Raw genomic sequence first — 12403 nt, 5'->3', positions numbered from 1 at the left:
GGGGGATGGGTTAGCCTGGTGATGGGTATTAAAAAGGGCACGTTCTGCATGGAGCACTGGGTGTTATACGCAAACAATGAATCATGGAACACTACATCAAGAACTAATGATGTAATGTATGGTGATTAACATAACATAATAAAATAAAAAAGACAAAAAGGATTTAAATAAAGTTTCTTACATTTAAAAAAAAAAAAGAAGCATGAAGGAATATGCTGTTGACATTGGGGATAGGCTTGCTTACCTGGTTCAGGCTTTGGTTTTGGTTCAGGTCCAGGGAGAGGTATTGCTGGCTTAATTTCAGGCACTAAAATAATTCACAGTTGTAAGCAGGTTAGTTGAAGTTTTTTTTTTTTTAAGATTTTTGAAGTTTTTCACTAAATTAAACCAAAATTGAGCAGACTTAATATATCTTGGGAGATAGTAGAATTTAAACATATATGGTCACCAAATCAAGTATTTGATCTAAGTTTATTTTGCATTTGAAACAAAATATTTGGAAATATAGTAAAAGTTCTAATGTTGTTATTCATCTCATTATCCATTTTTTCCCTAGTGCTTAAAACTTATTTTAAATTTAACAAGTGTCTGGTCATTAGCCAAGTACACCTAAGAGTGAAATGGTAAAGAAAATTAAAGTGTATGTGATGAATAGATTAAGGTCCTGTGTTCACATCTTAATGCCAGTGTGATGGTTTTTTAAATGATGCATATTTGCATTTTTAGAGACAACTAAGACAGTGCCCTTAAGTTTGTACCTTTTACTGGTTCAGGAACTTTCCTTTCCCTTTTCGTAACAGTAGCTGGAGGTACTTCAGCCTCTTCAACTTTCGGAGGTGGCTCTGGTACTTTAAGATAATGAGATTATTTTCTAGTGTTATTTGAATACTTAGAAATCAACTGACCTGAAATAATCAGATCAAACTATTTTTCAAAAGCTCTATTAATGGCTTTTAACAAAACCTTATATTGTATCAATTAATTTCTATCTTCTCTCCTTGACTGTTTCTCAGTTTATTTTACTTTTTCTTATTCCACCCACTTGTGTCGCAACTCTTGAGCTCTCCCTTTCTAAATCACTTCCGTAACAGTTCCCAATAAATATACCCTTTGAGAATAGGCTAATGATAACAATCAACCCACTTAAAAGCCCCCAAATTCTGTGCCACAATTGTTGACACCCTCCCATGTAGTTATTTTGCAGCCGACCTGATTATTTCACAATCACTGCTACCAGAAGAACAAGGGGCAAAGTAATAACAATAATGAAGTATGGGAAAATACATGAATGGATTTGGAAATTACTATAAAGATCTTTAAACAGAAAGCAGACAATGGAAAGCACAGACTAGTTCACAGACAAAATATGAAGTTATGCTTATATTTAACTCCAATGATGTTTACAAGATAAACCTTTTGTTAAATGTCCATTTTGTTAAAAGGTAATTGTTATTGAGATTCCTACCTGGTTTTTTAATTTTTTCTAGTTTTTTAGGTTCTACTTTAGGTTCTTCTTCTTCAGGCCTCTTTCTTAGAACTTAAAAGACAAAAAGGTTTATATGTAAACCAAGACAAACAAACTAGTGAAGATGTTGAGCACACTTGACAAGCAAATAATACACAAAGCAAGGAAAATGAAAAGCATGCGACCTGGTACGCTGGACAGCTAGCCTTTATGCTAGAAGTGCTTTTTTTGTTTTTTTTTTTTAAATCAAAGGTGGTCAAATTAATTAAAATAACACTGGGAGTCACTTTATATCCATGTACATAGGCATTCTGTTGTTCAGAGACAATGCTGTTACAAAAATGACCAAAACACAAATGAATAATTTGAATAGCGACAGATTCCATTCATAATTCACCATTGTAATATAATGAGGAGTATTTAAATAAGTATAAAGTTTACTTAAGTGGAGATATCCAAAGAAATGTAGTCTAGATACCCGTAATTCTGTGTGAAGAAAATGTTAGAACTCGATTCTTCATATGAATATCTTGCTTCCAATTCTTTAAGATTTTATTAGTAGAAAGAAATGTTCAGTTTTTCGAAAAATGTTATTTATTAGTTCTGATGATCCTGCATCACACTTTAAAACTGAATACTGAATTTAGAAGTTTTAAGAAGTTTGGTCTAATTTAGAATATTTAATAGGTTTAGTGTATTTTACTACATAATTTGAGTATGAATGTGACAGCTTTGGTCATTATTATTAGCTTAGAGTATGATCAATTTAGTCATGTCTATGCATGTAAACTTCAAAACTGTGAATGCTCACAAAAGTTGTTTTTTGAAAAAAGCTATAGAAATGATAGCCTTCCCAATTTTCAGTGCAACTATAAATGAATTTTGATGAATAGGTAATCTGATTAAAAGAAAACCAAGAGACAGAAACATTTTGTAAGCTTTCAAGTCTATTCTTTTTGTAAATTTAAAGCTAACAAAACAGTTGAAAAATACTATACCGCTTTTGAGAACAACTTCTTCCTTTGGTTGAGGTTTAGGTTCAGGAAGTAATTTGCGAACTTTCTTTTCACCTCCAGGCACTTAAAAGAATATGATTTCAAATTTTGAAGTAAATTCATATAAAAGTAAATTTCAACAAGAAAAAGGTCTCTTTCAAAACTAGTTAACTATAGTGCATAATAATTTTTGTTGCAAAATAGTATCACAGAATTTAAAAGCAAATAATACACTTCAAGTTATTTCCTCTGCAAACATTTATATAGCCTTGTGACAAATTCCATTGCATTTATTGCAAGCAAATATAGTCAACTTAAATGAGGGTAGAAGATGTTACTCTATATTGACTTTATGAATCTTTGATCAAATACAGGGTTCTTAACAGCATCTTTGCCCCAATCTACAATTGTAGATTGTTCAAATCTACATTGGTTTATCTCAACTGTCTATTACATTAAAATGATACTGGTAAGTGTTAGTGTCATTATCCAGTCTTCTCCACTGGTGAGAGAAGAAAGCTAAGGGATTTGGCTGATGACCTTGATGTTGGGAAAGTACCACTCTTACTTTCCTAACAGAAGGAAAATATCATTTCTTAATATCTCCCTTTTGAAATAATACTGACCTAAAATTATAAAACTCTAGAATTTGAGAGCTGGTTTGGAGCTCATTTTTAATGAATAAGAAAATGTTCTTGAATTTAGACTAAAAGGGACCCAAGGAATTCTAAGTTCATTCTCTCTTGCATCTTTGGTGACTATTGGGCATGATGGATGATATTACAGAGCAGCCTCCTCCTTCTCCTACAACCCTCATGGATTTGAGTGGAAAAAAGAGAAATGCTGGGTGACTGTTGAACCACCTTACCTCTAGTGATGTCAATGAAAATCAGCTTAAAACATTATTTATTTGTATCACTTAATGGCCTATTTGTTTACTCATGTGAAATCTGAATTTTTAGATATTTCTAAAAAATTTCCCATTTGGTGCTTTAAGCAGGATTTTTGCAATTCATTAAGTAGGTGTTTTGTTTTGTTTTCGTTTTTTAAGTAGGCTCCACAGTCATTGTGGAGCCCAACACGGGGCTTGAACTCATGACCCTGAGATCAAGACCTGAGCTGAGATCAAGAGTCAGATATTAATTGACTGAACCGCCCCTAAACAGGTTTTTTTTAGTGTGATAAAGATAACTTTGCATAACTTCAAAATTTAAATATATAAAAGGTAAATATGTATTTCATTTTAAATAATGATTTTTTTCTGTCAAGTATTTTAAGTAAAATTTCACACTTCAACATTAAATTTTTTTATCCATGTTAAATTGTGCTGGCTTTCAATACTATTTTAGAGTTACCAGTATTCTCAATGTATAACTATTTTCATTGATCAAACGTGGAAAGATGACCATGCATCTAATTAACGTAAGGATGGCATATATTCTTTACTCATATAATGGACATAGTGGAAATACATCTTTGCATTTGTTTTTCTGTATTTCTATTTTATTTTTAAGGTCTTATTGACATTTGAGACTCAGGTACAGAACACACCATTGCAGCTATTATTTTTAAAGTCATTATATGTCATTACATGTCATTTTAATGTTTAAGTGGCTTTTCCTCCATTACTAGTTAACAGCCATAGTAATATTATTTTGTAATCTCCATTTTATAAGTCAGGAAATGTATATTCAGATGGGTGATTTCTCTAAAATTCCAGAGTGAATCAAGAACAGATTCAATTTCTGGGTCTGGATGTGTTGATGACTTAAACAGAATGCTGCTACCCATTATACTTACTAGAAAAATTAATAACTTTATTTTAAATGGAAAAATTTCTAAAATTTATGATCCATTTATTTTTCTTTAGGGTCTAAGTGTGTCAAGAGAAATGAATTTTGAAAAATGACCTGCAGCAATCCTGAATGCTCCCTAAAACTCCCAGTGAGATCTGACGCCTGAAAGAACGTCTTGGAGTCAGTGACAAGAGAGTAACAGGAAAGCCCTGAGGAAATCCCTATGAATCATCTCAATAGTATAGAAGGATGACATGACTTATTTTTAGCGCTCTAACACTGGCCAAAATACTGTTGTTCAGGTGAAATTCCAAAGCTTTCTACTATTAGGTCTTTGCATTTTAACCCAAGGTGTGTCCTGAAGCTAATTTCAGCTAACCAGTAATATTTAATATTTTTAAGTTGAGGAAAATGCAAGAAGACATATGTAGATGAGACAAAGATAAACAATATCCATGAATGTATGAAATTTGATGGGAGACAAAGGAAGCAACACTCATGAGCCAGGACCATAAAAACTACAAAAATACAAGAAATAAATGAGACTACTCTATTAAAAAAAAAAAAAGAAAGAACATTCCAGAAGACAGGAAGAGGAAGGAACCCAGTGGAGGGATACTGCACAGATGTGCATTTTCCAGATTGTGAAATACCTTTCAGAGGCTTCAACTCCACTTTTTCTGGAACTTCAGGTTTTTCAGGAACTTTCTTCTTTGGAACAGCTTTAAAGAATATGATCTTAATTTTATTATTTGTATATTTAGACTTATCTGAAGCAAATTATTAAATATCTGCTCCAAGAGTCAAAACCAAGCTTTGCTTACAGCCAAACAGCATTGATAACAGCCAAGAGCAGCCACCAAAGAACACACAGGAAGTGTTCAAACCATGAAAACATTGCCCTTTTACTCTGATGGTGAGTAGTAAGTTTAAGTCTGGTGAAGAAAGAAGGTAATTTTTGTTCTTTGCAAGAAAAAGAAATTTTCCTTTAAGTATAGGTTTATATTAAGGGAAGTGTATTAAGTGTGTGTCTTCATGGACTATGAATCAACAGATGGGTAGCCTTGTAAGAGGTGCCCATTTTCTATGTCTGACTTAAAATGCCAGAAAGTTACCCCTGCTGGCCAGGAGGGGTGAAGAGGGGCAAGAATCATGAGAAGCAGTCTTACTCTGGAAGATTCTGACTTTGTACATGTGTAGGTAAGCATGGGAAAGTGCTCATCTAAGATTATATCTAGATTATTTTAGATTGAGAAATCTCATGACAGTACCAATAAGACAACATTGTATTACCATAAAAAGAATAATATGTTTTCACCAGTTTATTTCAGCTTTTAAAGATGTCATTTTAAGAATTAAGTAATATTGCATCAGTTCAAAGAAATATCTAAATACAAAAAGAACGAAGGGAAATTTAACAATGAGAAGAGATGCTGGGTATCAAATGTATTCATAATCACTCCTTCTGGCTACGCCGAGGACCACCATAAGACACAGTTTGGGCTTTTATTAAGTTGCAAAAGAAAAAAAAAAAGTGGGGTAGCAGTGATGGGTAATTTATATGCTTTCCTTTGATGGTATGTGAGCACGTATCAGCTATCAATGCCATAAATATATTACTTATAGTATATTTTAAAACACATGAAATTCTTTAAGAACAAAGTTTTGGCTTTTGTATAAATTTGTTACTGCAACATTAAAAGTTTCATGCAAAGTTTTCTTATACATTCCAAATGCACAAGATCCCAAAGATATGCATAGCAATCACACTCTGAAATCAGAACCCTTTCTCCATAAGAAAGTTAGTTGGACAGCCCCTGCATCCACATGTCTAGGATGAAGCTAACAACGAGCAATGATGCCCTGTCTGTCAGGCCTGTCCCGACAAAGCACCCGAAGGCAGTAGAAAACACAGATCTCTATGCAATTCCCACAGCTCGATCATGTTTGAAAGCCACACACTTTTAAAAATAATACATGCCTTGCAAGCACTGTTTCGGATGACTGAATAGAAGTTTGAAGCAGATTAATAAAACTTGGGAGCGGCATTTTATACCTTTAAGTTGGAATATTTTCTCCTTCACATCTTCCTTTGGTGGAGCTGGAGGAGGTGCCGCAGGCTTTGGTTTGAGTTTTGGTTTCTCAATAACCTTCTTTTCAGGTTCAGGTTCTTGAAAGAGTATTTCAGGAGGGTTAGTATATGTATATGTTAATTAGCATGTGGATATATGGTATACTCAGTAGAAATTTAAACATACATATATATCAAGTAAAAAGTTTGCTTTTTAAATTCCTATTAGTATTCAACATAAAACATAAAACAGTATCCAACATAAAACACAAAAATTTGTACACAGATGATGAGAAATATGGTGAAGGCACTAATAAAAACAAAGGAAACATCTGTGTAAGCCACACTGACATGAGATCAACAGTACAAACAACATCGATGCATAAAAATGAAATGCACGTTTAAAAGAGTATCTTACACACAGATGTAGAACATAAAACATATATGAAGATGAAGAACATGATGATGAAGAGTTAAGTCCAATTAACTGAATACCTTGTATTGGTATTTCTTCTGGCTGTGGCTCAGGTTCAGGTTCTTCAGGCTCAACGTACTTTTGAATTTCACGTTCTTTAAAGAATGTTGTCAGAGGATATGAGATTGTAAAGTTCTTCACAAAGACTCATACAAATTTCACACAGGTGTAAAGATTGTAGTCACAAAAACAAAAATATACAATTCATACAAATTTTACAGAAAAAGAGGTAAGATTTCTATTATACTTAAACATTCTATTTACTACTTTATTTGATGTATGTTGATGGCAAATGAGATGACTTTTAAAATTTGATGTGGGGTTATTGTTTGAGAATCCAATGCAATTTTCCCAGTTTTGCCTTGTAAACTGTATCTCTGGGAATTATTAATTACTATCAAGAAAAATCAAATTAAAGATTCTACTTCAAAAAAGTATAACTATTTGAAAAATGAAGCAAGCATATGCTGGAATACTTCTGTATATAATTTCACGAAAGACTATCACCTTATGAATAGTTTTTTTATTTCTAGCAGGAGTCTTTAAGAGATTAAAAATATTTATATTTATACATACATATATATATATCTACATATATATATACCTTCAACAGGGGGAGTCACTTTTCTACCAATGGTTATGGATGCTTTTTCTTCATACATTATTTCCTCAGGAGACTCTTCAACTTAAAAAACACAGTATTATATTTGAGACTATATTCACAATAGAATCTTCCAACTGCTAAGTTGCAACATATCAACTTAGTTATACTCTATAACATACTCTTCAGATGACCCCAAAATATCAACAACTTCACTACATAAAGACAGACAGCAGACAAATACATAAAACCCATCTGCAACCAAAGCAAGATGTTTAAGACAATTGTCATCTTTCCAAGATTTATAGAGCAGCCGTGTACCTTGGATGGGTGGAGCTTCTGGCTCTTCAGGAATAGGAATGGACACTTTCTTTTCTGGGATGATTTCCTTCGGTACTTGAGGCACTTTAAAGATATTGATTTTGTTTACTGTTAAGAATTTAGAAGATGTGCAAGATTCTGCAAACAGCAGGCAAAGAATACAGTGGAAAGAACTTTATAAGACTTAGTGGATAATATGGCTTTGGAGGCATGGCACCCTTTTGGACATTCCAATTTTATAAACGAGTCTTCTCAGCCTTCTGCATTTGCTTCTCTTCTTCTGTGTACCCTTAAATGCCAGTGTTCTCCACTGGTCTAACTCTGAAGCTTTAAAAAACTGGCTCTACATTCTGTGAACAATCACCCCTGCACTCTCAACTCTTACTTCTCTGTGGATGACTTCTAGATCTACATCTCCAGCTCCATTCTCTTTCCTAAGCTCCAGATGCATATTCCCAGCTTCTATATTTGAAAAGTGAAAAATATATTCACTATCTTCTTTCTAATGTTAATTAGCGACCCAATGAACCATTCCCATGGATATCTAGCTACAACCCTTACAATCATCTTGGGCTCCTCTACTTCCTTGTTTCCATAATAGACACCAATTCGATCTCCCATCTCTCTCACTCTTTTTACATTTCTAACACCACTGATCTTGTCCAACTCTTAATGACCCTAAATATCTGCAGTGGCTCTTGACTATTATCACTGTCTTCCAGCAGCTGGAACTATTGCCATTCATCTTTCTGAAGCCCGATCTCTACTGATTGGTGCACCTGCTTCAAAGCCTTTGAAGCTTCCTGTTGCCTACAGAATAAAGGACACACCCGATATGGGCATTCAAAGAACTCCAAAATATGATCCTCAGCTTTATATCCAGACTCTCTTTCAAGATACCCCACAACCAATTCATACTCAAATTGTACAAATATATTTGAAGGTCCTTGAACTTCCTAGACTCTTCTACCTCTGTGCCTTTCGATAAAAAATCTTTCCTTTGCCTAGAAAACCATTTCCTCAATTGCTATACACTGTCAAAATCCATCAAAACTTAAATTTTCATTTCTTTCATACAGCTTTCCCCTGATGCCTCTTCCTGAAATTTATCTTCCCTTGCTCTGTGTTTCTATAGCCCTTGATACTCTTGTAGGTGTGATCACTTCCGGTCTCTATGAGAGTTGTGCTGGGCTTTCTTCTTACCACCTTGAAATTGCCTGAAGACAGGACCAGATCTTATTTTTTCTAGTATGCTGTTTTTTAGTGGTAGGACATTCAGCAAAATATGCTGAATTGAGCTGTTCTACCCCTTGAATCAGAGGAGGTGCTTTGCTACCACATGGAACCCTGTCATAGCACAACTGAATCTCATTTATTTGTTTTCTCCTGCTTATCTATCTCTTTTTTTTTCTCTTTGCCCTCATTATTTCCCCATTTTCATCTGTGAAATGTGGTTTTGCATAAGAACTATCATTAAAATGCTACGACAGTATTCAGGGAGATCTGTATTTTTTCCTCACGGTAGGTACCTTTTTCTGGCAGGGCTTCTCGTTTTTTGGTAACAGGCACAGGTTCCTTCTTTACTGGAACAAGTTTCTTGGGCACCTCAGGCACTTTGAAGATATTAGTTGTATTTTAAAAAGAGTATTTAGAAACATTTTAAATGTTAAGAATAAAGGATATGTAGTTAATGGAGAAGTATTAACATTATTGGAAACAAAATAAGGACATTTTTGTCCCTAGTTTCGAAACAACAAGGACAGATAACAGATTACTTAAAAAAAACAATGATACTAATGGTATCAGTGATGATGGGAATACCTTGAGCTGCTGGTATTTCTGGCTTCTTAACAGTTGGGACTTTCTTCACTGGGACAACTTTCTTTGCCATCTCAGGTACTTTAAAGATATTAGTAGCATTTAATAATATAAAATTGCAAGATGCAATATGTACACGTTAATTTGACAAGAACATTTAGATAACAGTAATGTGCATAATACAACACAATACATAATAAAGACAGTCGAATTTTAGACAGCACACAAAAATGAAGCAAATATTGATTTATTTTACTGTAAGTACCTTTAGGAGGTGGAGCTTCTGGTTTTTTGATAACAGGAACTTTCTTCTCTGGAACAATCTTCTTGGGTTCTTCAGGCACTTGAAAGATAGGAATTTCTTTGAGTCAAATGATTACAATGAAAAGCTTAACACTAATGAATGAATAAAGAAGATCACACCCATCCCTTTGGTATGCACACTGTAAAATTCTATAGCTTTGTGTGTGCAAATGACTTCTGTTCTTGCCAATGAAGTCGAATTTCAAGAAAGAGAGGAGACCTACATTTTACCTTAAAGAAGATACATAATAGATATAAAAATCAAACGATGTATTTTCCTGTACAATACAGGATCCTGCCTTGTACCTGCTGGTGGTGGGGCTTCTGGCTCCTCTTCAGCAACAGGAACTGGCTCTTCAGGTGCAATTTCCTCTGGTTCTTCATATACTTTAAAGATATAGTTAATTTTAATTCCATGTATGGAACAATAGTGTAAAATGCACAAAACACTGAGCATAAAAACTAGTAACTGTGATTTCTTCCCTTGTTTTAATTAATATTTTCTCTTAGTTTTGTGAAGATGAAATCTATCTTATTTGCACTGACTTCTGTTTCTATTGATTTGAATGCTTGGAAAGCCCTTTTGGCGTTTAGTGTCATTTATAGTCACTAGTTCTGTCTTACTTTCTGTGCGCATTAGAGAAACTTTAATACAGCTTATGATGCCCTATGTAGATGTTGCTGATTGATAACCCAAATCAGAGCTAATTAAGAATGATTAAGACAAATAAAGGACAGAAAATGACCAAGAGATACTGAATAAGAAAAAAAGAGGAACAAGGCTTAAATTAGCAGCTGACATGAGTGGCAAGCTCATTAATGGTCTTACATGTACCTTCTGGAGGAGGAGACTCTACTTTCTTGGGAACAGGAATGGCTGGTTCCTCTTCTATGACAGGTTTCTTTGGCACTTCTGGCACTTTAAAGATATTAGTTAGATTTACTTCTGGATAGTTGAGAAGTAACCTCTAGTTCACATCTAGATCAAATAACCCAGAGACAAATCCAAGAACAAAATTCACAAGGCCAGTAATCTGTTCTGAGATCTGCATAGCAGGGAGAGAAATGTGGCCTATGCAGATTAACAAAACCATATTAGTAAACTCTTCGATGCACATAATAGATGCATCAGTTATTTTTGTTTGTTTGTTTTTAAACCAATGATGTTATTTAAAAACATTTAAACCCTAAAAATCCAGAATGGCAGGTTTGTAATTGTGAATATAAGAAGTTTGACAAACAACAGGGTGTCCTATAATAAGTAACTTTTGAAGCCAGAGTGAGTGCTTTCCTGCAGAATCTCATTAGGGACATGTACCTTTCGGTGGTGGGACTTCGGGCTTCTTGGGAACAGTTACTTTCTTTTCAGGAACAACTTCTTTTGGAACTTCAGGCACTTTAAAGGCATTAGTATTTTAATATTATGAAGAGTCGCTAGTAAACATTCATCACATTTGCATAGAACAAAATACTTTTTAAGAGTTGGAGGTTTTATCCTCCATCACATGTTAGACAGCTATATGTACCTTTAGCAGGTGGGACTTCTGGTTTTTTGGGAACCACGGGAGGCACCTTCTTTTCAGGAACAACTTCCTTGGGTACCTCGGGCACTTTAAAAGATATTAGTTGTTTTTAGCTCATCGTTTCAATTACATGAAAATCATTAGGTATAGCAGTGGAACCCAACCCTTGAAAGACAGACATTTTTCTGTCGGAGGTTAATGGCAGTGAGAAATACCTTTCACTGGTGGTGGTTCAGGTTTTTTGGCAATGACAGCAGGTGGTTTCTTTTCTGGGGCGGGTTTCTTGGGTGGCACGGTCACTAAAGATATTAGAATTTATTTTTTAGAATCAGTGAAGATGAATGAGAAATAAGACAAAAAGTTCAAAATGTCCAGAATTTTCAGGGCAAGAGGGGTGGAAAATTGGCTAAGGCCACCTAGCAGCTGGCCAAGTACCTTTTGGTGGAGCAACAGGCTCTGGCTCTTCCACAACCTCCGCTGGAGGCTCTTCCCAGGCAATTTCCTCAGGCTCCTCATGCACTTGAAAGAGACAAGCTCATTTTAATGCTAGAGTTGACTAAAGCATAGGAAATATTTTACAAACAGATTTTTACAACACTAAGAAGAGAGTTTTCTTTTAAAAAATAATAGTTTTGGTAGTGTCATTATTACCTGCAGGGGGAGGACTCTCCGGTTTGGGAGGAAGAGCTTCAGGCACCTTCTTTTCTGGAACAGCAGCCTTGGGCACCTCAGGCACTTTAAAGATATTAGCATTTTCATGATTAGACAGAGTAGAGACAAATGGACAGTATCAAACACAGTGACATGGGGGTGACTACCTTTGGCTGGTGGGACTTCGGGCTTTTTAGGAGGCATCACAGGCAACTTCTTTTCAGGGACAACTTCTTTGGGAGCCTCGGGCACTTAAAAGATATTAGTAAAATTACATTTAGAAACTATGAAGACCACTGGAACAAGATATTTTCAAGAGCAGAAGAATTAGGTCTTATTAAGCCTAAGGTTGGTGACAAATACCTTTAACAGGTGGGACTTCCG

At 34.7% G+C, this 12403-nt stretch overlaps 1 protein-coding gene across 1 annotated transcript in view; it reads right to left on the bottom strand.

Moving 5' to 3' along the window:
* TTN (titin) overlaps window positions 1-12403 on the bottom strand; it is a 269983-nt gene that overhangs the window by 114765 nt on the left and 142815 nt on the right. The window contains exons 162-176 of the mRNA XM_032407124.1: window positions 12187-12270; window positions 12020-12103; window positions 11804-11887; window positions 11584-11667; window positions 11372-11455; window positions 11164-11241; window positions 10681-10764; window positions 10152-10232; window positions 9808-9885; window positions 6313-6426; window positions 4910-4978; window positions 2464-2544; window positions 1466-1537; window positions 759-848; window positions 245-307 (exon numbers count right to left, since the gene is read on the bottom strand). Coding sequence (XP_032263015.1) covers window positions 245-307; window positions 759-848; window positions 1466-1537; window positions 2464-2544; window positions 4910-4978; window positions 6313-6426; window positions 9808-9885; window positions 10152-10232; window positions 10681-10764; window positions 11164-11241; window positions 11372-11455; window positions 11584-11667; window positions 11804-11887; window positions 12020-12103; window positions 12187-12270 — 1230 coding nt within the window. The remainder of the gene's footprint in view (window positions 1-244; window positions 308-758; window positions 849-1465; window positions 1538-2463; window positions 2545-4909; window positions 4979-6312; window positions 6427-9807; window positions 9886-10151; window positions 10233-10680; window positions 10765-11163; window positions 11242-11371; window positions 11456-11583; window positions 11668-11803; window positions 11888-12019; window positions 12104-12186; window positions 12271-12403) is intronic.

Source organism: Phoca vitulina, unplaced genomic scaffold, assembly GCF_004348235.1.
Source record: "Phoca vitulina isolate PV1807 unplaced genomic scaffold, GSC_HSeal_1.0 scaffold1, whole genome shotgun sequence".
Taxonomy (NCBI): Eukaryota; Metazoa; Chordata; class Mammalia; order Carnivora; family Phocidae; genus Phoca; species Phoca vitulina.
The sequence above is the reverse complement of the archived record's forward strand: the minus strand, read 5'-3'. Positions and strand labels throughout refer to the sequence as shown.